Below are 27700 nucleotides of genomic sequence, written 5' to 3' on the forward strand. Positions count from 1 at the left end.
AATATGGAATCACTGCATTCAGTATTTAGGATCCTCGATTTAATCATTTTTCTTCTGTGTGTTGGTGTTGACATTAGGATTAATCAAAGCATTTCTTACATAGATATTTCATGCTAATATGAAGGACAAAGTGGAAAGTTTGTTTCTTTTGTTTTGGGTGGGTGCACTGGATTTAATGAGTTTATTAGAATGTCTGGTCCCAGTTTTTAAATTGACATTCGGTACAGGAATAATGATATCTCAGCACTCTGAGCTGCAAGATTTCTCTTGCGGACGTTCTACTACAGGTTTGCAGTACTGAAAGAATGCTTACATCTGCCTTCAGCCAGTTGGAAGAGGAAGATACTTTGGTAGTATCTCATTTTTTTCACACACATCTTTCTTCATCCTCTTTGTGTTCTTTATGTTTTCTGGATAAAATGTGATTTTTTTGGTGGACGTTCATTGCACATGATTTTGGAATATTGCCTCATGGTGAACTTTTGAGCTAGCAAAGTTACATTTCACTTTTAATTTATTTCAAAGGATGGAAAGTATTCCTTAATGGGACTTCCTGAATTACTCTAGTGAAGTACAGTTCTTAATGATTATTTTGTTCAATGCTATGAATGTTAGATACACTGAGTAGTCTCACAAAGATTGATAATATGATCTAAGCTTTATTATCCTTCCTTGTATTATATATGTTTTGTACATATTTTTTGTTTCAAAGGATATGATATTCTTCCTAAAACTAACATTCTCTAATAGTTCTCTTAACTGTCCATTTATTTTTTAATTTCATTGAACTATTTATAACTTATTATTTCTGTACATAGTCAATAGATTTCACTGATTACTGTACTGTTTCACTTTTCTAATACTAACTACATTTATACTGAACTAACTATAGAATTTCAGCATTGACTAAAGGAAATAGAGATTTTTATTCTAAGTTACATCAATAATGTTTGCCTGTATTTGAAAGAGAATGTTCAGATATTTTTTTTTTTTTTAAGATTTTATTTATTTATTTGACAGATAGAGAAAGAACACAAGTAGGCAGAGTGGCAGGCAGAGGGAGAGGGAGAAGCAGGCTCTCCGCCGAGCAGGGAGCCGGACGTGGGGCTCGATCCCAGGACCCCAGGATCATGACCCGAGCCGAAGGCAGCCGCTTAACCGACTGAGCCACCCAAGCGCCCCGAGAATGTTCAGATATTAAAAATAAATCTGGGGGCGCCTGGGTGGCTCAGTCGTTAAGTGTCTGCCTTCGGCTCAGGTCATGATCCCAGGGTGCTGGGATAGAGCCCCGCATCAGGCTCCCTGCTCCACGGGAGGCCTGCGTCTCCTTCTCCCACTCCTCCTGCTTGTGTTCCCTCTCTCACTGTGTCCCTCTCTGTCAAATGAATAAATAAAATCTTAAAAAAATAAAAATAAATCTGAATGACATGCCCTGTTCATAATGTTGACGTTGTTACACTGATAAATGTAACAGTAACCTTACACAGTAATTGATACAGAGTTCAGGGATGCTGAAACTGATATGAAGTAATGATTTAATTATAAGACCAAAGCCTGAAGTTGAACTTTGTCCCAAGTTTTGTTTATTTCTGGAAATGTTAAGTAATTGTTATAAACATCTCTGGCTTATAAAACCGTGTGTTGTCTAGCTTTCTACTTGTTCGTCTTCTACTACTGCTCCTACTACTGCTGCTAATACCTGCCATGTTCCAGCCTCACTAGCCTTTTTTTTTTTTTTTTTTTAAATTCTTAACCTTTACACTAGGTGTTTGCTCTGCCAGAAACACTTTCCGGTGATTTTGTCTTTTACATTAGTTTCAGTGTGACCTCCTCAGGACCTTTTTCTGTCTGCCAGTCTAAAGTGGCTTAACCATATTTTGATTTTTGCATGTCCCCCATCTGATTTTCTAGTTGTTCATTTTCTCCATTCACTCTAATGCAACTTCTGCAAGTTAGATTCTTAGAGTCTCTCTGGATCAGTGCCTAGCACAAAGAAGATTCCACATAAATTAACAGTTTAATTGGATTCTAAGGTGTGTGCACTTTATTACCAATCACAGAGTATTTTAAGGGACATTGTTTCATTTTATTTCCAAGCATACTTTTTAAAAGTGGGTGACACTGGTGTTGCTATCTTTCTTCTTTCCCTCATTCATTCATCTGTTTATTTGTTGCTGGTGCTATCTTTGTGTGTTTGTTGCTTTTACATTTGTTTTAAAGGAGCACATAACTTGAGGCTATGATTTGCTCACAGTAAAACTCATGACACTTAAAGCCAGGACTTTAAAAACTTTTGTCTTGGGGGCCTTGGTGGCTCAGTCAGTTGAGCGTCTGATTATTGATTTCGGCTCAGGTCGTGATCTCAGGGTCCTGGGATCAAGCTCCTCTCTGGGCTCCATGCTCAGCTCAGTCAGCGTCTCTCCTTCTCCCTCTCCCTTGGCTGCTCCTCGCAGTCCTATTTTCATGCACATGTGGTCTGTCTCTCTCAAATAAATAAATCTTTAAAAATAAACAAATAAAAACTTAAGTCTTAGTTTTCATTTTATTCCTTTTTAATACAGATTGGTAGTGGCTAAAGGAAAGTTTCTCAAAACATGATCAATGTCAGTTAATACATCGATCACTTCAAACTTCCTTCTGTTGTACTTTTGAAATATGTGCTACTGCATACATCATTCAGTCATATTTGACCTCTGTTTGCTTGGATAAGCAAGTTTTAAAATACTCTCTTCCTAGGGAACAAAGAATGGTCAAGAAAGTGGAGTTGAAATTGGAATTGACACAATCCAGTTTGGTGCTCCAGCTTCAAACGGGAATGAAAATGAAATTGTGCCTGTACTTTCGGAAAAAACTACTGACAAGATACCTGAACCTAAAGAACAACGGCAGAAGCAGCCACGGGCAGGCCCTATCAAAGCCCAGAAGGTAAATTATAATTCATATTCCAGATAGAACTGTATGAAAGCCACTAACACTTTAATGGGAGAACCTAGTAATGGTTGTGAAATTGAATTTAGTTTTCAGTGAATATCTTTGATCATGATACCTTTTTGTCATAAACATTGAATTTTTAGCTTCCAGATTTGAGTCCAGTAGAAAATAAAGAACATAAACCAGGTCCTATTGGAAAAGAACGTTCATTAAAAAATAGAAAAGTAAAAGATGCCCAACAGGTGGAGCCAGAAGGACAAGAGAAACCAAGCCCCGCTACAGTCAGAAGTACAGATCCTGTAACAACAAAGGAAACCAAAGCAGTTGCGGAAATATCTACTGAAATAGGAGCGATGATTTCAGTGTCGTCCACAGAATACGGCGCTAACGTGAAGGTAGGCAACATGCGGTGGTGATGCAAACCATGTCGAAAATGAGTGGGGAAAACAGCAACGATACTTGTTTTTTCTGTTCTTCTTTTTCTTCTTTTATTTTGGCTTGAGGCATATAATTCTGTAAACCATCTGGGTTATTATTTCTACAGGGAATATTTTATTTCATCGTATGCATTTGTGATCTAAAGAAATTCCTTACAGTAAGTTATTTCTTTATGTGGAAATCTCTTAATTCTAGACTGTTGAGTAGTTTGAAGTGAAAAATGAGTACATAAGATTAGAATGCTTTTTGCTGTGTTTACAGGCTTTGAAAGAATTGCTCTAGATTTTTATTTTGTTAATGGAGTTACAGTGGTGCCTTATCTTGCCCACTAGTAAGATTTTGAAGTCAGGAACTAAGTCAAATTAAATTTTTAGTAACTCCAGTATAGGCAGTTTTCTTCCAGGGTTGGAATAGATCATTGTTTCATTGGTTGAGCATCAGAGGAAATAACTAACTTGAATTTAGGGACCGCGTTGAATGAAAGGTGCATATCTTTAAAAGTAATCATTAAGGCAAGATGCAAAGAAACACTGAGTGACTTATATGGACTCACATTTGTGGGAATAGCAAAATTTATATCTGCCACTTTGTGTGTTCACTCTGGTACATATTGGGAAGAAAGGTAAGTGGGAACTTTCATGTTATTTGTATATTTTTCTCTTTTAATTGCTATACAATCAATATATGTAAATAAAAAACTCTTACGATCTACCTCTACCATATTTAAAGAAGAGATTCATGATGATAAACAAGTTTATCCTAAAAGCTAATTGCAACAACTAAGATCTTGACATAATCAGTAATTGAAAGTAAGCTATAGATTATGAGAACCACACAGAGTTCTTTTAGTAACCCACAGAAATAAGTAGTACTGTCGGCAACTTCCTAGTACTGTGCATGCATTTAAATTAATAACAATTTTTTAATTGAATTACAGTTGACATATAATATAGCAATACATTTTTAAAAAATGTACAGGACCTGGCAATAGTTGAAATGTTACCACTTCCGTGGTGAGTCCACGTTTGTTTTATCACAGTATTGGTCTTTAAGATTTGAGTGACTTGAGTCTTAAGATCTGCTCTCCTCTCCTGCTTTCCTCCAAAACAACTTTACAACTGTTAGGTTGCCATTAGAAAGTGAGTTATTAATTTAGTTTACAATGAATTTTTTTCTATTACTCCTCCACAGGAGTCTGTAACAGACTATACTACACCTTCTTCTTCTCTGCCTAACACTGTGGCTACTAATAATGCAAAGATGGAGGATACTTTGGTTAATAATGTAAGTAATCAACCTCAAATGTGGAAAGTGTGGTTAGGAACCTGGCTATTGTTATCTAATACACAGTGTGTGACCAGTGTTTAATTCTTGTCTGGGAAAGGATTGTAGTGAATTTGCATTTTGGAGCACTAATAATTAGCAAAAATAGTCAAAACTTAGGCTCAGTTTCATAAGTACTAATCCTGTTAACCTGGTTTTGGTAAGAATTTTTGTTCTTCCCTTCTACATTCTGCAAGTTCAGTAATTTATTTGGTTGGTAATTTTGTTCTTAAATGAAACCTTTTTACAGTGCAGTGAAAGCTCACTCAAAACAAAAAGGCAATCAGGGTGTTACCAAGAATTCAGGGGTTTCTTTTTAAACTTTAAAAAAAAAATTTTTTTTTTTTGCTGTACCTTAGCAACAGTCCTGTAGTGAAGTTTGAGCTATAATGTATATGTAAGTACTTCAGAAACTTTTTTTTTTTTTTTTAAGATTTTATTTATTTATTTGACAGAGAGAGACACAGCGAGAGAGGGAACACAAGCACGGGGAGTGGGAAAGAGAGAAACAGGCTTCCTGCTAAGCAGGGAGCCTGATGCGGGGCTCGATCCCAGGATTCTGGGATCATGACCTGAGCCGAAGGCAGATGCTTAACAACTGAGCCACCCAGGCGCCCCAGTACTTCAGAAACTCTTAAATGCTGTGTTAAAAAGTGGTAGTAAGTCATGTAAATTTTTAGGCTGTAGTTTTCCAGAACAGCTATGTTATAATTCAGGATTACGTTAAGGCAGTACAGTTCATCATTTTGCCTAGTTCATTGACTGACAGGCAAAAAAATTGTAAACCCAGACAAGTTAGCTAACCCCCTGTAGAAAAGCATTTTAGAAGTCACATGTATGACCCTTGTTTTGGAGGGCAGGTGTGGTAGAAATTTGGTCAGCTACTCTCTTTTTTAAATACAGCTCTCTATAATGAGCAAAGCTCATTCTTTTCAAAAGTCTCCTTCACAGATTAAGGTTTCTCACAAAGAGCTTTAACTCTGGCATTTTAAGAATAAAAATTGTATGCCTTACGGTATTTTTCCTATGCTGTCTATTCTTCTTTCTAGCATCAAGTATAGAATTGTAGAGAGGCAAGATGCATTAGGGATCATTTAATCCAACTTCGATAGTCGGGCTGTAGAGCTTGAGGAAAAGAGAAAGAAGCGACTGTGTCACACATTTTCTCTTTGTGGCAGGAGAGCTTTGTAGGAGCCAATTAATATGATTTCTCCAGCTTTCCGATGTAGTAGAACTTCACTTGATGTGCCAGATCCTTTTCCCCTGGCCTTTTGGAGGAAGTCTTACATTTATTTAACTTCCTGTAGGAAGTAATAGGAAATTTGGGAAGGACAGAAAGACTCCCTGTCAGTGGCACTATGTCGATTACCAAATAAGAATGTCTCAATAAAATTTAATTTTACTTAAATTGTGTCTTTTCTCATTTAAAAAATACAGAGAATTTCTTAGATGTCATTTTTTCAAGAAAGCATATGATGCTTTCTGCCAAATCACCCTCTAAAAATGCGATTTCTGAAATACGAGTAAGGAAGGAAAGATTATTCTCAGAACACTTAAATATCACTGGAAATATCCATATTGAGTGTTTTAATGGTTTCTGTGTGATCTAATTAAAATGTAATATGACTCGTGCATGCAGGACAACTGAAGGGGAGAGACCCAGTCTTGTATCTAAGCAAATAGTCTACATTTGATTTTTAGCTGTGTTATCCAGAGCATGTTTGAAAACAGAAACATCCATTTTGGGTCAGGGAGCATTACAAATGGTCATCAGTTTGGAATGATTTCACAGTATTGCGTTTTCTGCCGAGTGTGGTGGTGATTCTGAACTTGTCTGATGTGTTAAAAACAACTGTCCTGCATGGGAGAAATTTTAGGACCTTTTGAAATGTTCCTTTCTCCTTAGTGTGGTTGAGGGTTCCATTTTATGCATAGAACTTTTATCTTTTGAAAAAATTATTCTTGATAAGACTTACTCCCTTTATCAAAGCTTAATCTACTTTTTAAGGATTTTTTAGCTGGTTATTTATTGCTTAGTGTTACCTAATAACGACAGTCATTTTGAATCTTGAGTGTCTTAAAGATTTAAATGCAGGTGGTATTTTTTATTATTCCTAGCACAGCTATTTTAAAGATTTATATTTAAAGTCATCTCCATTAAGTAGTGCATAGTATTATCAATCTCTGTTAGATACTCCATAGTACCACAAAGTGATTATCTTAAAACCTCCAAGTATCTCAGTCATTTTATCTGAATAAATGAACCATTAAAATCAGTCATACAGTAGTACATAATAAAATTTCAAGATTCACAGACTTAAAGGAAAAAAGAGATATGGTTAGTGAGTTTCTAATATCTTCACATTTCTAAAAATACTTGCCATAGTCATGTTATAACTATAGCGAAGCAATTTGTTTAATGTAACAGGGTGGTGGTGATATTCCGTACTTTCCTCCCGATTTTACTTTTATTCTTGAGTCTAGTTATAAGAATGTTGACTATAGGGGCGCCTGGGTGGCTCAGTCATTAAGCGTCTGCCTTAGGCTCGGGTTATGATCCCAGGGTGCTGGGATCGAGCCCCAAGTCGGGCTCCCTGCTCTGCGGGAAGCCTGCTTCTCCCTCTCCCACTCCCCCTGCTTGTGTTCCCTCTCTCACAGTGTCTCTCTCTCTCAAATAAATAAATAAAATCTTAAAAAAAAAAAGAATGTTGACTATATTGCAGGAAAGAGGTTAATCTCTTAATATTTACAGTATCATTTTAAATGCTTTTCATAGAATCTGTGGATCCCTTAAAGGTGGAAATTAAGAGCTTTGCTACACAATGTATGGTCCACTGACCAGCAGCATCACTGCATTTGAAGTGCAGAATTTCAGGCCTTACCCCAGACCAACTGACTAGAATCTGTACTTTAATAACATCCCCAGGTGACTGTTGTACACATTAAAATACATGAGGCACTGCCTTCAAGTATATACCTTATATTTGGGACAGATTCTTTTTCTGTAATTATGTGCATTAAAAAAGCAGATAGTATTTCTCTAAGATGTCCAGAATTATCAATTAATGCAGACACAGTGTATCTCTAAATAATCAAATATTCCTTTTGGCTCTGATGAAAAATAAATACCCTAAGAAGAGTACATTAGCATTATCTGTAATGGGACTTTTGTAGCAGACTTAGATTATGATATGTGTTGCCTACCTTTTCAGGTGCCCTTGCCCAACACCCTCCCTCTCCCTAAGAGGGAGACTATACAACAGAGCTCCAGCCTAACTTCAGCTCCTCCCACTACTTTCAGCCTCACCTTCAAGGTATGTACAACATCCTTCTCTAAAGATCCTTGATGATGCATGCTAGGGTACATAAGTTAAAAATACTCTTTTGGTATTTTTATTCATTTTGTATGGTAAGCAACAATAGAGTTATGTCAAATTATACCTTAAAATTTTATTAACTTCTAATACCACTTTAAAGGGAGGCCTATTATGCTTGTGAATATTGTCTTAAAAATACAGGAAAGCATTTATATTTCATGTTTATACTGAATTCCTCTTAGAGACCTTGATTTTTGAGTATATTAGTTGTGTATAAAACCAACTGGCTTGGTGTGTTGCATGTTTTTTTGGTTTTGTTTTGTTTTTTTATATCCTACGTTCCCGTAATGGTAAGACTGCTAATTTTCTGTCTTTCCTATAAACTGTGTGAAGTGAATGAATGCACTGTAATAATTAGAATATTTTATGAAGAGGTAATTGATTAATACAGGTGATTTTGATTTGATTTTTGTTGGATAATTTTTTAATAAGAGGGCAAAAGAGATTATAGACTTTTTTAATATCAAAAAATAAGCCTTTATTTTTTTTTATCTCCTATTGTGTTTATAATACTGAGCTATGTTACTAATGCTTTTTGTACAGTTATTTGAGAGAATTTTAAGTCAGTTGTTCATCTACAGTCAGTGGTTAAAAAAAGGGACATGAAATTAAGTGAAGATGTTTTTAAAGTGCATATATTTATCCCATTTTTGGTGTTCAGTTTTATAATCTGGGCAAGTATTTAACCTCTATAGCAGGACTTCCTAATGCTGCTGTATTGGTTGACAGGGAATCTTTGATGGTCTTCACGAGAGGGGGAGCCATGTTGGCCAGTGTTCATTTCTAGAAGTTTAAGAGTAAAATTTTATGAGACAACCACTTCTGCTTTGTGTCAGCCCCCACCGTTGCCCAGTCCTTACTCTTTACTGCCAGTTCCTGCTCAGCCTGTATAGTTTTCCCACTGGAATGACTATCTCAGTCTGTTTCTGTGTCTTTTGTGTGGTTTTGACTACATGCTAGTCAAGGCTAGTCTAGTTTCACATAAGCAAATATAAGATCATAAATTATTCTTTAGGCCAGTTGTTAATTCTTCAGAGAACTCATTCAACCTTGCCTTTCACTTAAAGTTTTTAATATTCCAAGAAGAAATAATTTAAATTAAATTTCATTAGCTTAACACTTTCTTTGGTTTCTTTACTTCTACTTCTTCTGATATTTCTATTTGGGTAATGTATAAAGTATAGAAGAGTTTTATTACATGGATTTTATTGACAGCATATTTGTCAAGGGGAAAATTAGTATAATTAAATAACTGTACTTGTTTCCTTGAATTTCCAAAAATAAAATCTAAATTTCCTTGTTGCTGAAGAAATGAAATGAAGCCACATGTGTGTGGCCTGTATATTATACAAGTTTGATTAGCTGTAATTTATGTGTTCCAGCACAACAAAACTAGTATAAAAGGCATTATGTGCTCTATAAAACTGCTCTAAACCATAAAATCTCAGTACAAATGACATTTTGTCTAACTTCCTAATTTTTTTAATTATTTATTTTTACTTCTCAAGACTTTTGTTTTAAAATAAAACACATTTGAAACTATCAAGGTGATTGTGAGAAGACTCAAGCAAGTGTCCCATGTTTTGGTATTACAGTGATGATATTAGTCATCTAAGAAAAAGTTAAATTATAAGTAACATGTGTTTTAACAAGAAAACAGGGAAGATATGTAACGATTTATCATTCTTAAAATTAAAATAAGGTTAAAAATTTTAAAGTTGGTACTTCAAGGGCCGACAGCTTCCTAACTATGGTATTAATAATTGTTACTTGATTTTTTGGTAGCTGAATTTTATAGATTACCTTGTGGAGTTTTTTGTTTGTTTTTTCCTCAGCCCAGTATTTGACTAGTAGTAAAAACTTCACAATCTATATATCTGTTTCCTTCCTGTTGAGGACCTACATCTGTGCCCTCAGTTTAGGATCCACTAGCCACATGTCGTTATTAAGCACTTGAATGCAGCTAATCCAAGTTGTAGTATGTGCTGTAAGTGTAAAATAAAATACACTGGATCTGAAATGTTAATATTTAAAAAGTTAAAACATGTCAATTTTTGTGTTGATTATAGGTTTTAATTATATTGTAGATACACTGGGTTGAATAAAATATGTCATCAAAATTAGTATTCTTTATTTTTATTTTTTTAAATGGCTAATAGAAAATTTAAAATTATGCATATGACTTGCATTTATATGTTGAATAGCACTGGTCTAGACAGATAAAATAAGATGTGTTTCTACATTTTTTAAAACGATTCTATTAATTTTAGAAAGAGGGGCACACAGGCAGGGTGAGGAGCAGAGGGAGAGGGAGAATTTCCAACGCAGAGCCCGACTGAGGGCTCAGTCCCCCAACCCTGAGATCATGACTTGAGCCAAAAACTAGAGTTGGATGCTTAACTGACTGAGTTACCCAGGCACCCCAATCTGTTTCTACATTTTAAGAAACTAGGAGACTACAGCTAAAACCTGTAGCCACAAATATAAATGGCAGCAGTCAGTATCTGAAATGCTTGATGAGGTCCGGTTGTAAAACAAGACATATTTTTACTGCACCCAAGCCTAAAACCTGTCTGGTTGGTTACTTTGCCTTTTAAGACACTGAACATAAAACAGTCAAACAAAAGGTACCTGTCATCTGCCATTGAGAACCCGCTGCCTTACAGAGAAAGAATGGAAGGAATGGGTATTTATGGAGGGCCTCTAGTGCCTTTCTGACTGGAATCAGAGCCTTAGGTCAGTCCTAAAGGGTCATGGTATTTCTGTTTCCTTATTCACCAGTGGGATAGGGACTCATTTACATGGTACAGAAGCGTGACTTCATATTTTGCTGACTTCTTTGCCAAAGCTGTCAACAAGCTCTCTTTAGAGACATAATTACAGCCCACTGCCTCCCAATTAGAGTAAAGAAAGATAAAGGGGAAAGTGAAAGGTTTGAAAGCCTTAGGGGTCTTAAATCTTTCATTTTTGCAGTTTTTTGAAAGATTATATTTGGGATTTAAAAATACACACACACGTATGTTTGCGTATATATGTATATTCTGTGTTAGCATAGTGTTTTTTGTTTTGGGGGGTTTTTTTTTTGTTTTTTTGTGTTTTTTTGCTTTTAAAAAATGTCCATTTTATTGTAGATGGAGTCTGCACGCAAGGCCTGGGAGAATTCTCCAACTGTAAGGGAGAAGGGATCTCCAGTAACTTCCACAGCGCCTCCAATTGCAAGTGGAGTCAGCAGTAGTGCCGGTGGACCAAGCACTGCCAATTACAGTTCATTCTCAAGTGCATCCATGCCTCAGATTCCTGTTGCTTCAGTCACTCCCACAACATCACTATCAGGTAGAAGGTTTTTGTACCTTTCCTTTAAATGTCTTAATTATTTAAAATTTCTTATCTTTTCCTGTTTACTATCCCCCCAAATTTATTATTTATAAAATATGTAAGACTGTACAAGATCTAATTATCAGCTATTTTGTAAACTCTTCTTGCCATTCTTACACCCTCCCCTCTCTTAGCCCCTCTTCCAATTTTAGTTTGACAGTCATTGATAGCTTACTAAAACACTTTGCTTGCTGGACCTTCTGCCCGCCCCCATGCCCTCCGTGTCATGCCCCCCTGCCCCCATTATAGGCATTAATAAGTAATTGGTGAAAAGATGTTTATCTTGTTCCCCTACATTTTTCTATAAAATTCATCTTTTGATTTTTATTTTTTAACTCATATACAGCTAATTAGTCCAACTCAGAAATAATACAGAATCACACAGGTGGTAAATTTTTGTGGTCTGTATCTAATTTGAAGGAGCTGTTGGCCTGAATCTTTTGGGATGACGTATATTTTCTGGTGAAGAGTTAAGGGTAGAGAATTTCCAGTTTGTTATTTGAGTAGGTGATATATATTGGGTTTTTTGGCCCAGCGGGGAGAGGGGGTTGTTTTGCTTGTTTTATAAGGAGAGTCCATCAACATCCCAAGTTAGAAAGTGCTTTTCTTCCTTAAATTTTTCACTAGCATGTAATCCTTTCATTAAACTATATTTCATTTGGGGGCTTTACAGTTGAATAATTTCTGAAATGCTTGACTCCAGGAAAGTACACCCTTTTACCATATGTATAACCATGTTTCTTCTGTTGAAAACAGAAATTTCCTTTCAGGCTTTCCTGGTATTATCTAATGTTTCCAAAGCAGCAAAAGCTGCTTTCCAAAAGATATAAGATATATCCAGCACAGAATTTACTTTCTTTGGTTCTCATTTAGTGATGTTCTACTGGTTTTTTTTGGGGGGGGGGTTTGTTTTGTTTCGTTTTGTTTTTATTCACTATTCTGGCATTCTGTGCTGAAAGAATTGGTCTTTGGGATGTACTACAGTTATTTTGATGTTATATGGAATCAAAAATATGTATTAAACAGATTCAAATCAAAGAGCATGTTCTATTTCTCTTCCCTAAAGTCTTTAAGACCATTTAATGCATTCCCTACCATCCATTTGTAAGACATCTTTATTATGCTTACTAGCTGGAACCCCAGTCATTTGGGTGGGTAGGGGTTGGGGCTAAAGCAACCAGGAATACAGTATGGTGGAGAGATTAGGAAATAAAGGGACTGGGAGTGTTCCCTTCCCATCACAGTTGACCCTTAAACAACGCAGGGGATAGAGGCACTGACACTTGCCGACCAACACATGCAGTCAGAAACCCAAATATCACTCCCCCCAAATTAACTACTAAGAGCCTACTATTGACTGGAAGCCTTACTGATAACATAAATAGCCAATTAACATACAACTGTATTCTTACAATAAAGTAAGCTAGAGAAAGGAGAATGTTATTAAATTAGAAGATACATTTACAGTACTGTACTGTATTTAATTGAAAAAAAGTCTGTGTATAAGTGGACCCACACACAGTTTAAACCTGCATTGTTCCAGGGTCAAGTGTACTCCTTTCTTCGTCTGGTTTCCCCACACTCTCCTCAATTAGGATAAATTTTTATATTGCTTGCCCAGTCATCCTACTGGTAGAGACTCAAGTGGAAGAACAAAGGTACCTTGATCTTGGGTCCTCTCTTAGATCAAACATCATTTGAAGTCTGAAAATAATGATGACTGCACTCACTTTTTAATCAGATACCAATATTGTCATTCACTCCAGTATTACAGTCATCAAGACTCACTGATCAACAGAACTAATTGACCCTTCAAGATCTTAAGTTTTATAATTCTACTTACTTATTAATTGTTTATTTTCTTTTTAAGGTATTATTATATACCTGTTTTTTTGCTGGTATATATACAAGGAGAGTCAGGACTAAGTATAACCTTAAGTTTATATGGCTGTTAAGGAGCAATTGTGATCTATAAAGGCCCCTTTCACCTTAATGATTATTAAGGTGTAGCACTTAGGTGTTCTTATGTTTATGCCTGACCTTAGTAAATGTTTAAATACTTATTCATAAATGAGGGGCGCCTGGGTGGCTCAGCTGTTGAGCATCTGCCTTTGGCTCGGGTCATGATCCCGGAGTCCTGGGATCGAGCCCCGCATCAGGCTCTCTGCTCTGTGGGAAGTCTGCTTCTTTCTCTCCCACTCCCCCTGCTTGTATTCTCTCTCTTGCTGTCTCTCTCTGTCAAATAAATAAAATCTTTAAATAAATAAATATGTATTCATTTATTTATTTATTCATAAATGAATGAAGGTCTTAAGATTACCTGTAAGGTATTTGCCTGTAAGGTATTTTGCTCCTGGAAAGAAGAAAAATCTGACCTTTTGTTCACATGACTTTTTAGGAGCAGTTGTGATCTCTCCAGGTGCATTTACATTTTCTTTTTAAGTTTATTTATTTTATTAATCTACATCCAATGTGGGTCTTGAACTTGTGACCCTGAGATCAAGAGTGGGTGCTGTTCCAATGGAGCCAGCCAGGCACCCCTACCTTCTTAGTTATTCCTAAGGTGCAGCATTTTGTCCTTCTGTGTTGTTATATTTATGCCTGGCCATAAATGAATGAAGCTCTTGACCATCCTTTTCTTTGTGATGATTAAAATTAGCTTGAGGCTAAACTAACAATCCTGTAGGCTCTTGGCCACCTTATTTTGTTTTATCTTTTAACTTCCTTCTCTTTGCATTTATCTATTGTACTATATTTCTCCAGATTTTATAGTCCTGTTTATATTTGGTGATTGTTACTTAAGCATGTGCAGGGCATAAACATGAATTTTCCAGTGTCCAGCTGGTGCTTGAGTTGTTTTTACAGTGAACCACTGTGGCACTTTACGAAATGCTGCCTTTTCTCCTCTCCCACATATAGGAGCTGGTACATACACTACCTCTTCTTTGAGTACAAAATCTACAAGCACATCAGATCCTCCTAACATTTGTAAAGTGAAACCCCAGCAGTTACAGACGAGCAGCCTGCCGTCAGCGGGTCATTTCTCACAGTTAAGCTGCGTGCCTTCCCTTATTGCCCAGCAGCAGCAGCAGAGCCCACAGGTCTATGTGTCCCAGTCGGCAGCAGGTAAGAGCTTTGGGGGAGGGGGGGACGGGCACGTAAGGGAGTCAGAAGAATTGTTTACGGGCGTACTTTTGTTCGCTCAAGTTTAAGTATTTGATCTGCTTTGCAGATTTGTTTCATCATAGAATTTAATGTTCTGTCTCTTTGATAAGTATTCTGGGGGGGCTCTTGGCAGTTCTTTCTTACACGTATGTTATATATATATTAGATTCGTGTCTAATAATTTGCAGAATAACTTACACATTTCATGTTATTCCAGTCAAGTTATAAAACTTTATTACCCGAAACTTGACAAATCAATAATAAAATTCATAGGGAAGAATAAACCTAAGATTAGCAAAGAAGAAAAAAATTATATGTTGGATACTGGGGTAACTTACCCTACTAAATATCACAATGTTAATCTTAGTTAAATAGTAAGTAAATATTTGAAAAATATTCTAATTCACTAATGATTTAAATTCAAAATAAAAGAACAGTGAGGCTATTTCTTGCCTTTCTGTGTGGGAAATATTAGAAAGATTGATAATACCCAGTTTCTATAAGGGTCAAAGGTATTATTAATAATTTCTTAAAGTGCATTACTGGTTAGTATATAAATTGACATAATTCTTTTAGAAAAGTATTGGAATATTTTACATGTACATACTTAACTGTAGTAACAATTTTCATAGGAATCTTATATAGATAAACTTAGCTATTAATGAGAGACATATATATGAGAGTGTTCATTCATTGCAGTATTTTTTATAATGGTGACAAAAATAATATGGGAAGTTCTCCAAAACATACTATTATATAAAAAGAGCAGATCACAAAATAATTTATATAATACATAGAAATCTGTTAAGAATATAAACCAGATTCTTTCAGTTATTAAATACCAGTTCCTTTGAAATATTTTATTAAATTCTAGTAACTAGATATAAAATTAGAATAGATTTGCTGGTAAACCGGTAGGTTCATTTTCACTTTGAGTAGATCATGTCCGATTTCACTAGTTAATACCCCATTGGCAGTGTATGAGTGTCTGTTTTTCCATACCCTCACAAGTACAGTTGACCCTTGAACAATGCAAGGGTTAGGGGTGCCGACACCCTGCACAGTCAGAAAGCCACATACAACTTTTCACTCCTCCAGATTTAACTACAAATATCCTACCTTTGACCAGAAGCCTTACTGATAACATGAACAGTTCATTAACACATATTTTGTATGTTATCTGTATTATACCCTGCATTCTTACAATAAAGTAAGCTAGAGAAAAGAAAATGTTGCTAAGAAAATCATAAGGAGAAAATTACGTTTACAATACTGCACTGAATTATTTGGAAAAAAAAAGTACGCAGTTCAAACCCATGTTCAGGGGTCAACTGTACTAGAATTTTGTTTTAATTTGTGTATACTGTCTGCTAGAAGTTTTCTGTCTTTTCACATTTCTAGTTTTTCCTTGGCTGTATTAGTTTTCAGTGGGCTCACTTAATTTGAAATCTGCTACAAAACTTGGTTTTTAGTTACTATTTGGAAAATTCTGAAGCTTAGACACTTAAAACTGCTTGTTTTTCCTGATGGTCTGGTCTATATAGCTCAAATCCCTGCTTTCTATATGGACACAAGTCATTTATTCAATACCCAACATGCACGCTTGGCTCCACCATCCTTGGCTCAACAACAAGGCTTCCAACCAGGTCTCTCTCAGGTAAATACCACAGACTTCTTCCATCACGTATTTGTTTCTTGGCATGCTAATGGTGTAATAGATATCTTAGACTACAAATAAAGGCTCTTAGAAGTTAAAATCTTCTATCGACAACATGGGACAGTCCATGATTACCTTGATATGTACTGGCAAAATTTTCAAACTTTCCCAAATTTTCCAAAGCTTAATGGCTAACAATGTAGAGTAAATAATGTATTGAAAGGAAAATTTAGATGCTTCCATTTGGTTTTGTTTTAAAAGGGAGCTGATATCTATATATATCTATATATAGATATATATCTTTTATTCTTTTCATATCTCAGATTTTTATTTTCCCAAATATCATGATTTGTGTATGTGGTGTTCATGTGTTTTTTATTGCATTGCAGCCAACTTCGGTTCAGCAGATCCCAATCCCCATTTATGCGCCACTACAAGGACAGCACCAAGCCCAGCTGAGTCTGGGTGCTGGGCCTGCTGCATCCCAGGCTCAAGAGTTATTCACTTCTTCACTTCAGCCATATAGGTACGTGCTTTTGTAACTGCTGAGCCATCTTGCCATATCCCTATTGCTCCTTCTTTTCCCCCAGAAGCTAGGATGACCCTTTTACAAAATGCCTTTAAATGATTAAGCATGTTGATTGTAGGTCCTGAAACTTAGCTTCTGGTGGTTTCAGTCAAGACTTTATTGAACAAAGTGAGACCTTAAATATTCTTGAAGACAAGGATAACAACAATCCCAGAACAATTGGAAATCAGAGGGAATAGTTGCTAAGGGACCTAAAAGGCCACATGCCACCTTGCCACAGCAGCTGTAAATCCGCGCCTGACTTGGGGTGTGCGTGGTGCCTTGGCAGAGAATAGCATATAGGAGGCAGGAGCAGGGGTGGAGAGCGCCAGGCGGGGAACAAAGGCAGTGGGGATAGTGATGACAAGTAGAGAAGAAACTGTGGTTTTTGAAAGAGTCACTGTAAGTTAGCTTTGTGATTAAGGAAATCTTTTAATTGGTATTAGCTACTTGCAACATTGTTGGAAAGTTTGGGGCTACTTTCCAGCTGTGCAAAAAAAAAAGAGCTCGGTGATTAATTAGTAATGTCTTCCATAGCCATGGGAGGTGGAGTAGCAGTGCACTGACATTTTGTATTTGTAATCCCCATTTTAATGATTGCCTTGGAAGATGTACTTCTTAAGACCGGGCCTGTTCCATAGAAAAATAATGTAAGGTGTATATGTAGTTATGACTAATGACAAGTGTATTGGAAGGCACAGGTTTAGACTTTGAAAGCAATTGTTTGTATCCCTGCCACGTCATTCTGCTGTTCTTGCTCTCAACCTCATCAGCATAGTGTTTATTAATACAGAATCCCTGAATTAACTTCTGCCAGGACGGGGTAGTTGTGGGGTTTGTCTTTTCTTTTCTTTTCTTTTCTTTTCTTTTCTTTTCTTTTCTTTTCTTTCTTTTCTTTTCTTTTCTTTCCTTTTTTTTCTTTCTTGATTATTTTAGAGAGAGAGAGCATGCTGGGGGAGGGGGAAAGAGTCCACACTGAGCACAGAGCCTGATTGATGCAGGGCTCTGTATCTCAGAACACCAAGATCACAACCTGAGCTGAATCCAGGAGTTGGACGCTTAATTGACTGCGCCACCCAGGCACCCCAGGACTGGGTAGTTTATAACAGTATGCTTATGTTTTCCCAATTTATATTTGACACATAGGCATAAAGACTGCTTGTGACCCTATTCTAGCACTCCTGCTTAATGGCTTTTGTTTCTGCCACAAAAGTCAATTTTAACAAAGCATAATGATGTTATTTATTGGTAATATTATCTTTAATCCAGTACTTTGATATAGTTACTTATTCTTTATCTTAGCATTTTTAAAAGTATAGCTTGAAGGCCGGCCCCCATTCCAGAGGTAAGAGGGTAGTCTGAAGTTAGATTCCAGCATTGTAGTTTTTTAAAAAACCATTTAAATATGCCACAGTATTAACCATAGTCACCATGCTGTACATTACATCCCCATGACTTATTTTATAACTAGCAGTTTATACCCTTTGACCATAATACTGTGTTGTGATTTGAAAGTTGCTGAGGGGCACCTGGGTGGTTTAGTCAGTTAAGCATCTGACTCTTAATCTCAGCTCTGGTCATGATCAACAGGGTGGTGAGATCAAGCCCTGCCTTCGGGCTCCATGCTGGGCGTGGAGCTTGCTTGGGATTCTCTGTCTCCCTCTCTCAAAAAAAACAAAAACGGAAATTTGCTGAGAAAGTAGATCTTGAGAAAAGTTCTCCTCACAAAAAAAAGTTTTTTTGTAACTATGTATGGTGACAGATGTTAACTAGACTTACTGTGATGATCATTTCATAATACATACAAATATTGAATCATTATGTTGTAAACCTGAAACTAATACAGTGTTAAATCTCCATTATACCTCAGTAAAAACAAACAAACTTTGTGGGTAATCCTGATGGTGAACTACTACTCTGCTTCATTCTGTAGAGGTCTTGAGATTTCTTATAAGAAATATATGGGCGCCTGGGTGGCTCAGTTGGTTAAGAGTCTGACCCTTGGTTTCGGCTCAGGTCATGATCTCAGGGTGGTGAGATCGAGCCCTGCATTAGACTCCGCCCTCAGCAGAGTCTGCTTGCGATTCTTTCCCTCTCCCTTTCCCCTTCTCCCCACTCACTTGAGCTCTTTCTCTCTCAAATAAAATCTTTTTTAAACACACACACACACACACACACACACACACGTGTATATATAAATGGAGTAATGAAATACAAATAATAAAAGTCAGCTATTGGTGCTGTAAATTTGAAAATGTTAATACCAAAGAGAAAAACAGATTTGGTTCTGAGCTTGCTAGTGAACACATGAAAAAGAGAATTATTCTCGTTGTTCAAGAGGAGAAAATCTTGTTAGTTCCTCGGGAAGAGCAAGCCTTTCCCTTTGTTGTGTATGGGGCTCTAAATCATGAAACAAGTACCTTAGACACAGTCTGCATTCTCTTTCTCTTTTCTTAATTAGAGTACTTGGTCATTTGGGATACTCATTCCCGGGATTTCCAGATTCCAAAATAGAATTGACTACTAACACAAATCTTTTCTCTTTAATGCCTGTGTAGATCTCAGCCAGCCTTTATGCAAAGCAGTCTGTCCCAGCCATCTGTGGTTCTTTCTGGTACCGCCATCCACAACTTTCCAGCTGTCCAACACCAGGAACTTGCAAAGGCACAGTCAGGTCTTGCCTTTCAACAAACTTCAAATACGCAGCCTATTCCTATATTGTATGAACATCAGCTGGGTCAGGCATCGGGACTAGGAGGTTCCCAACTAATTGATACACATCTCCTCCAGGTAAGACAGGAGCACAGGGGCTAGAATCATGCACTATCATCGTCTTCCTGTGCAGCAGATTATTTAAGAAAACAGTTTTTAAAGAAAAAATGTTAAAGACGTAGTGAAAAAATGAAGGTCTTTTTATCTAATACTAAAATTCTTAGAGATTGTTTTGAAGCCACACCCTTGATGTCTGAATTGGAAATTTTTCCATCTTAATGCTGTTTTCTTACACAATTTTTTCTAGGCTAGAGCAAATCTTACCCAGGCTTCAAATCTTTATTCTGGACAAGTACAACAGCCTGGTCAGACAAATTTTTATAACACTGCCCAGTCACCAAGTGCTCTCCAGCAGGTAAACTATGGCATGGTAAATTTCCTCAATTTTCTTTATTATTATTATTATTATTATTATTATTATTATTATTATTACATTTACTGCATTTGTTGTTGCTTGGCAGTTTAAATAGAACCAAGATGGGGAGATGGGACAGTGGTTTTCAGACTTTTCTCTGAGGTGTCCTAGGAATTCCATGGGGTCCACTGGTGGTGGAACCTGCTCAGTCCCACAACACCTCTCTCCTCAGCCCCACTCCAGTCATTTCTGCTTTTTGGCTCTTTGTTTTAAATTGGTTTCCATGTAATCATTTATTTTAACAAAGGATTCCATGAATATAAAAGTTCAAAAACCATTGTCCAGGATATACAGTTACGTGTAAGCGTGAGAAGTGCTTTACCCATCTATGCTGGGGGGCAGGAGGACTCTAAAGACCATCACACTGATTAATATAATACTTAGAACAGTGTGGCAGAGTATGACAGAGTGTAAATGACAGACATGCACGATCTAGCAGTGTCATCAATCTACTGTTTAAAAGTTTGTGGAGGACTGAAGGAGAGAGGCAAACCATTAGTCATTTTCTTATAACTAATTTTGGTGGCTATTTTAGGGGTGAAAATTCATAAATGTATTTATTACCTTATTGACATTCAAATTAAATACTGTTTGTATGAAAACTGAAAGGTTATTTTTCTTCTCGTCAAAGCTCATTTTAGTCAGACCCAAAAACAGTATAGAAATGTCTGTTTGGGAAATTGCAACAACACTATTTCTTAAATTGTATCCCATGACTTCATTGTATTATGTGTTTATTAGACACATACCATGGATTCATTCAAAGATCTTCATAATGATACATAGTGTCTACACTACTAATCTGTTTTATTGTTGCACCTTTAATAAAAGAATGGAGGTAGTTACTAAGCAAAAGATAATATGTGATATATATTAATAGATCGAAGTATTCTGTTTAAACTGTTACTCAAAAGGTTTTGAAGAGTTGTATAGATAGTTATAGGGATATACAGATGACAGGTATAAATAAATTGCCACAATTTCTTTTTGCTTATTTTCTAGGTTACAGTACCTTTACCAGCATCCCAGCTTTCATTACCTAATTTTGGATCTACAGGGCAGCCTTTAATTGCTCTGCCTCAGACTCTTCAGCCCCCATTACAGCATACCACTCCACAAGCCCAGGCCCAGAGCCTGAGTCGTCCTGCACAAGTAAGCCAGCCTTTCAGAGGATTAATCCCTGCTGGAACACAGCATAGCATGATTGCAACCACAGGAAAAGTAAGTGAGGAGAAATTTGCACAGTTTCTTTGAGAATTTAAGGCTATATGTTTAGATATATGCATCTGTGTATCTATTTAAAAAAAAATGCATCAGTTTTTACCACCCTCTAGTAAATCTGAAACCCTGATATGCTTTTTTTTTTTAAGATTTTTTTTTATTTTTAAAGTAATCTCTACACCCAATGTGGGGCTTGAACTTAAAACCCCAAGATCAAGAGTTGCACACTCCACCAACTGAGCCAGCCAGGCACCGCAAGCCCTAGTGTACTTTTTTTTTTTTTTACTTTTTAAATCTACTAATGTGTTTGACTTCCTCTGGTTTTTATCTGGTAACGAAGAATTCACAAATTTTGTGGAAGAATTGGGTTTACACAATCTCTTAAGACTTTTCACCCACAAATACGGCCTTGATAATTCCATGTTATTTGAAACTTAATTACAGGATTTTTGTACTAAGATTCTTTGCCTTGGGGCGCCTGGGTGGCTCAGCTGTTAAGCGTCTGCCTTCGGCTCAGGTCATGATCCCAGGGTGCTGGGATTGAGCCCCGCATCGGGCTCCCTACTCAGTGGGAAGCCTGCTTCTCCCTCTCCCACTCCCCCTGCTTGTGTTCCCTCTCTCACTGTGTCTCTCTCTGTCAAATAAATAAATAAGATTCTTTGCCTCTTTAGCTTATGGAATTCCAGAAATGCTAAGTCTATTCTGTTTTTTCTCAGATGTCTGAAATGGAACTGAAAGCCTTTGGAAGTGGCATTGATATAAAACCAGGCACACCTCCAATCAGCGGTAGAAGCACCACACCAACATCTAGTCCCTTCCGGTAAAATGGGCATTTGAATTTCCAAATAACTAAACATAATTTGTTTGTTAGATACTTACTATGTCACCAGGCCTGTGGTAAGCACAAGACATTCTGATAGTTTTATCTAAAATGTGAAGCTATTAAATTAAGAATGTGTATGTTATACCATATTTTTAAGAATTTTTTTTTTTAAATACAGGGCAAATCTAGCTAGTATTCTTTCTCACCTCTGCCCCTCCAGTGTCTCTCCACTACCATAATGTTTGGTAACTCACCTTGGTAAATTTTCATCAGCTACCACATATGAAGAATCTACCAAGAGCAATGTCTCTAAAAATCTAACAGCATTATTTATTTGGCACTACTGTACTGACCAGTGATGGCTTTTTTCCAAGGGCTACTTCCACAAGTCCGAACAGCCAGTCCAGCAAAATGAACAGCATTGTCTATCAGAAGCAGTTCCAGTCAGCCCCTGCCACTGTGAGAATGACACAACCATTTCCTACACAGTTTGCACCCCAGGTGGGCAGATATGAGTGAGAAATGAGTATTATTTACTTGGAAATGATTGCTAATCTGGCTAATTATCTGATTTCATAATCTTGCCATCTAACTAGTTTAGAAACATAGTTTTTAATGAGAAACAGTTTCTTATTTAACAGTACATTTATGACATTCATATATATTCTCCGCAATTTTTAGTGAGATTAAGGTAGTAACCGTATAGTTCTAAAGCAGACAAGAGAAATAATCAAGAATCCCCACACAGCTCTGGTCATTTCAGTCCTGTTTCTTTTATCTTTTTTGAAGAAGTGGACTTTTCAGAGAAGGGTCCCAGTGCTTAAAGTTTTCTAGGTTTAAAGTTTTTTTTGTTGTGTCGTCGTTGTCGTCGTTGTTGGTTTTTTGTTTTTTGTTTTTTAAGAGAACTATGTGTAGTTGAGTTAAAATTTCCAAAAGATGTTCTAATATATGTGTAAAAATATTGGCTTCTCTTCCCTTCGCTGATCGAATGGAAAGACTAAAATTGATCATAACTCTCACAAATGAGAATTGGTTCCTGAGAAAACACGTGTTTGTTGAATTGATGTTATTTTTATTTATCTTCAGATTATGTTTGGTATAAGTGTGTGCCTTTTCTGCAATTATATCTTTTTAAAAAGATTATCCTAATTAATAGCTTTTCTACCTCCCCTTCAGAATTTGTAGCTGAAATGTTAGAACCAACTACAGTGCCATAGCATGCTTTGCCTAATTTTTCTGTTAGATTCTCCAAGCATGGCCTGTTTGTTCTTGGTCCCTGTAATAGAATGGCACAGATCCCTACACTTCCTTTCACTTGGCAGAATGGGCACAGATTTACTCTGAGATAAGCCAACCTGGTCTAGTTGGCAAAATTTTTTTTTTAACAGTTCAATGTTGTATGTTTTGTTTTTTTCACTCAGATTCTCTCTCAGCCTAACCTGGTCCCTCCATTGGTAAGAGCCCCACATACTAACACCTTCCCAGCGCCTGTTCAGAGGCCGCCAATGGCACTGGCCAGTCAGATGCCTCCTCCGCTGACCACAGGCCTCATGAGCCATGCTCGTTTGCCACATGTAGCCAGGGGTCCTTGTGGATCACTATCTGGAGTCAGAGGTAATCAGGCCCAGGCTGCGTTGAAGGCTGAACAAGACATGAAGGTTAGTACAGTGTTAACAGCCAACAGAGCAAGAATCTGTCTCTGAACCATGTCTTAAGATGCCTCTGGACCCATAACCACAAACCCAGGCATTCATTGTCTTAGCTGATTTAACCAAGCTAACTACTTTTATTCATTCCTTTTTTTATTATTATTATTTCTTTTTTGTTTCCCCTATTCCCCCCTTTTTTTTTAATTTTTTAATTTTTTTTTTTTTTTTTTAGTTTTTTTAGTTTTCTTTTTTTTGCAACTATAGTTAGCAAACAAGTTAACATTTTAAACTCTGGCAAAATGAATTGCTTATAAAATGAATATTTGAGGGAGATCTGAGTTTAGCTGCTACATTTCTTGGAAGAGCAAAGAAGTAATTTGGATTATTATAGAATTCCCCATTTTCTTCCTTGTTTTTTCCTTTGTTTTCTTTTTTATCTCTCCCCCCCTCCCTAGACTTAAGATATAAATCATGGTTATGTGAAAATTCAGAGTGGGTAAGAAGAGATTTTACCTATCTTGATTTTCCTTCCTTCGTGAGTCCTGCAAGTACAGTTTTTTTCTCAAACTGTTTCCATACTTTTTTTTTTTTTTTGCCTGCCACTGAGTTGGCTGTATTCCACAACAGATCGTGCAGTTGTAGATGAAGAACTGAAAAAAGCACTTTGGGATCCTTCATAGTAAAAGGCACTGATAAACGTGAGGTTTGCTGATGCAGAAGAGTGCCTTTAGGAGTCTGTGTGGGGACAGTTTTTATAGCATAAACCTTACCTGTCTGCCTGTACGGCCAGCTGAATCCATTGATTCTGTATTTACTTCAACTTGCCTTTAGAGGTCTTAGTAATTTTGCCTATTTTGTCACTATGTATATGTGTATATACGCGCACATTCACGCTAGAACAAAGAAAAGCTTGCTGCCTTTAAACAAGGCAGTGTGCATAGTAATGCTTTACTCTGGAAACAATGTTTATGATCATCCTACTAGAAAATGTGGTTGACTAGCTAGTTTCTTTCTACATTGATATCCCTCATTTCTCATTCTGAGTAATCAAATTTAAAGACTACTCTGCAGTGAAACTCTTAAGTGTGATCTACTTTTATTAAGGCTGTGTGCCTAGGATTTCCATCTGTTCATAACTATTAAAAAATGTGTAGGAATCTTTGGAAACTACTTGGCCATGGTTTCCAGTTGTTCTGTCTCCTTGGAACTTGATTTTCATACCTTCCCATGTTGGGAATGACATTAGAGCTTATAATGGGGTTGGGGAGGGTAAAAATTTCTTGAAATTGCTTTAGATCTTTATATAGTATAGGTTTCCTGTAGAACATGAAGGGCTCCTTGTTATATGTGAGAGGTACAGAAACTTAAGTTTTAATTGTGTACGTTACAGTGGTATAATTTACAGATTGACGTAAGTATATTCTTTGGGGCACATAGTCAATAAAAGTAGGAAATTATTTTACCAGCTCAGAATGTGGTAGGAGCTATCAGAACTTAGTGATCAAGTGAAGTTGTAGTTACTAATTTCTGATGCTCTTCCCCTGCAGAAGAGAGCTGTGGGAAGAGGACTCAGCCACAAGACATTTGGTCCTAGGTGTTGGTAATGCCACAATATAAGTGCTTCCTTTTCATTTTATTGTAGACCACATATTGATAACTAGAAGTTTTAAGTGTTACATATATGTCTTCAAATTTGCAAGCAGTCTCCCTAAATAGAATTTGATATCAGTAAGTTTTGTTCCGGAAAAGTTACAGACCAACAGCAATTTCTGTCTTATTATTTTATAAGAGGGCAAACTTTGAAAATGTGGTGGGAGGTGGTCCTGTTGTTTTCAAATGTTTAAAAAAAAAATCACATGGAATATTTGCCAAGATAGGAAGAAATCTGTCCATTAAAAGCTGAAAGATCATTGAGGTACTTTTGGTTTGGGCCAAACACGTGGGGCAAACGGATTTGTGGTTGGTGAAGAGTAAACGGAGATGGACGGACAGGCTTTGCTAATGCTGCAACGTTCTCAGTCGTTGTTTCTCATTTTTTAAGGCAAAGCAGAGAGCAGAGGTTCTTCAGTCCACGCAGCGGTTCTTCTCTGAACAACAACAGAGCAAACAGATAGGAGGCAAAGCCCCGAAAGTGGACAGTGATTCAAGTAAACCTCCTGAAACACTGACCGACCCTCCTGGTGTCTGTCAGGAAAAAGTAGAAGAAAAGCCACCCCCCGCACCCACCATAGCCACCAAACCTGTTAGAACTGGACCAATCAAACCTCAGGCCATCAAAACGGAAGAAACAAAATCTTAAAGGCTGTGGTTTATTGCAGGGGGTTGGGGGAGGGGAGAGGGGCACGAGGGAGAATGAGGTCGAATAATGCCAGCAGCCAAAGGGGTAAAATGGTCTGTGACGTTACCTTGTCCAGAGCTGGGAGGTGCGCAGGGGACGCAGGAGCAGTTACACTGACACAGCCGCTGCACCAGTACAATGAGGCTTGGCCAGCTGCACCCGCTGCACAGTGCGCACTCTGTCGGTGGCCGTGCGTCTGCAGTCAGAATGTGTATACAAGTACGTGCACACACTCCTTGAGTGCATATCATTTAGAGCTGAAATCCTTACGGTTAGATAAAACACCAGAAATACGAGGAAAATAACCCCGCCGAGGAATAGCTGAGCCTGAACAGTGGTGATTCCAGCTAATACATCAGGTGTGGTTTCTTTGCTCCCTGACGTTCTTTGGATGTGATTGTAGCATTTGTGGGTTTGGTGGTCAAGAACTGAAGATAACTGGTGCTGGATAGAGGAGCCTTATTTTTTATTATGGCAGCTTGCTATTTTTGTAACATTGTGATTGAGTTGAACACAATCAAAGTACAGTCACTGACCTCCCCTTTTTCCTGGATAAGTGAGCAGGTGATGAAACATGCTGTCCACATCCTTGGACATGTCCAGACGGGCAGGGTTTGGCTACTACTTCTGTTTGAAATGATGCTGTGTTTTGGTTGTGGCCCGAAGCTTTGAAGTGCTACTTGGCATCTCCTTTCTTCCACGGAGTTGTCATGTCTTCAAACATGACAGATTGGGTAAAATACTAGTTAGGTTGAGTCTGGCTTGCCTCCACTCGTCATCTTTGTATGAATCCAATGGGGTTTTGTTTTCAACGGTTTTTAACTGACGCTCATCAAGAGCAGTGAATACCTAAAACTGTACCCTTAATGGAGGAAATTCTGTCGAAGAAGGTGCATTTCTTTACCAGAGCTGTGTCATACCATCCTTTGGGCCCTCTGCTGGAAAAGTAGAATCAAGTCTCAAATAATGCCTTTTTAATTGTATCCTCTAGTATTATAGATGTAGGACAGTACTGTATCATACCTCTGTGAATGTAAAATATCTTGTACCTGCTTTATGATACGTAATAGTGACCGTGCTTTATCAGAGCTGTTTTTAATGACGTTATTCTAGAATGTTTTCTTTCCAGATGATGATTGAGAAGCTAATAAAAAAATGGTGCCAGGTACCACAACAGTAACAGAACTTTGCTGTTTTCTGGGGTTTTGTTTTTTTACCTTTTCCCCCCCCCCCTTTTTTTATTAATGGAGTGTGCTGGATGTCTCTATAATTTTGTTCAGATGACTGCAGAACCTGGAAAAGCTGTTGCTGCTATTGATGCATAACATACTGCTATTGGTCTTTTTATATAAATAAATAAATAAATAAATATATATATATATATATATACATACATATACATATATATATAAATAATTTGAATTTTTGGAAACTTTAGCTGTGCTGTCAACTTTGGAAAAAGTATCCCAGTTGTACCGTGTTGGGTTGGCATTGTACAGAAATTAACAGCCATATTGGTCTAGAAATGTTAAACATAATTTTTTCCATTTGTACAGGGGTAACGCACTGTATTAAATATGTAAGGTCTTATCTACATGGGTTTGATTACAGAAACTAATAAAGTATTCTCTAAATAATGAATCTTGGA

General features: G+C 37.1%; 1 protein-coding gene across 13 annotated transcripts in view; it reads left to right on the forward strand.

Moving 5' to 3' along the window:
- The window catches only part of PRRC2C (proline rich coiled-coil 2C), an 88814-nt gene extending 61121 nt beyond the window's left edge, over positions 1 to 27693 (forward strand). For 4 of the 13 annotated variants that reach the window (XM_036080531.2, XM_078077952.1, XM_078077955.1 and 1 more), the window contains exons 21-35: positions 2737 to 2925; positions 3075 to 3326; positions 4561 to 4653; positions 7905 to 8006; positions 11201 to 11402; positions 14364 to 14570; positions 16154 to 16266; positions 16656 to 16792; positions 19393 to 19624; positions 19854 to 19976; positions 21024 to 21242; positions 21959 to 22062; positions 22440 to 22566; positions 23487 to 23723; positions 25756 to 27693. In XM_036080531.2, the coding sequence (XP_035936424.2) occupies positions 2737 to 2925; positions 3075 to 3326; positions 4561 to 4653; positions 7905 to 8006; positions 11201 to 11402; positions 14364 to 14570; positions 16154 to 16266; positions 16656 to 16792; positions 19393 to 19624; positions 19854 to 19976; positions 21024 to 21242; positions 21959 to 22062; positions 22440 to 22566; positions 23487 to 23723; positions 25756 to 26013 (2595 nt within the window). In that variant the 3' untranslated portion in view covers positions 26014 to 27693. Of the gene's footprint in view, positions 1 to 2736; positions 2926 to 3074; positions 3327 to 4560; positions 4654 to 7904; positions 8007 to 11200; positions 11403 to 14363; positions 14571 to 16153; positions 16267 to 16655; positions 16793 to 19392; positions 19625 to 19853; positions 19977 to 21023; positions 21243 to 21958; positions 22063 to 22439; positions 22567 to 23486; positions 23724 to 25261; positions 25315 to 25755 lie in introns of those variants that run through there. The other 9 variants (XM_078077954.1, XM_078077956.1, XM_036080527.2 and 6 more) reach the window with 7 other exon arrangements.
- Positions 27694 to 27700: the final 7 nt, after the last annotated feature.

The sequence above is a fragment of the Halichoerus grypus genome, chromosome 7, assembly GCF_964656455.1.
Source record: "Halichoerus grypus chromosome 7, mHalGry1.hap1.1, whole genome shotgun sequence".
Classification (NCBI taxonomy): Eukaryota; Metazoa; Chordata; class Mammalia; order Carnivora; family Phocidae; genus Halichoerus; species Halichoerus grypus.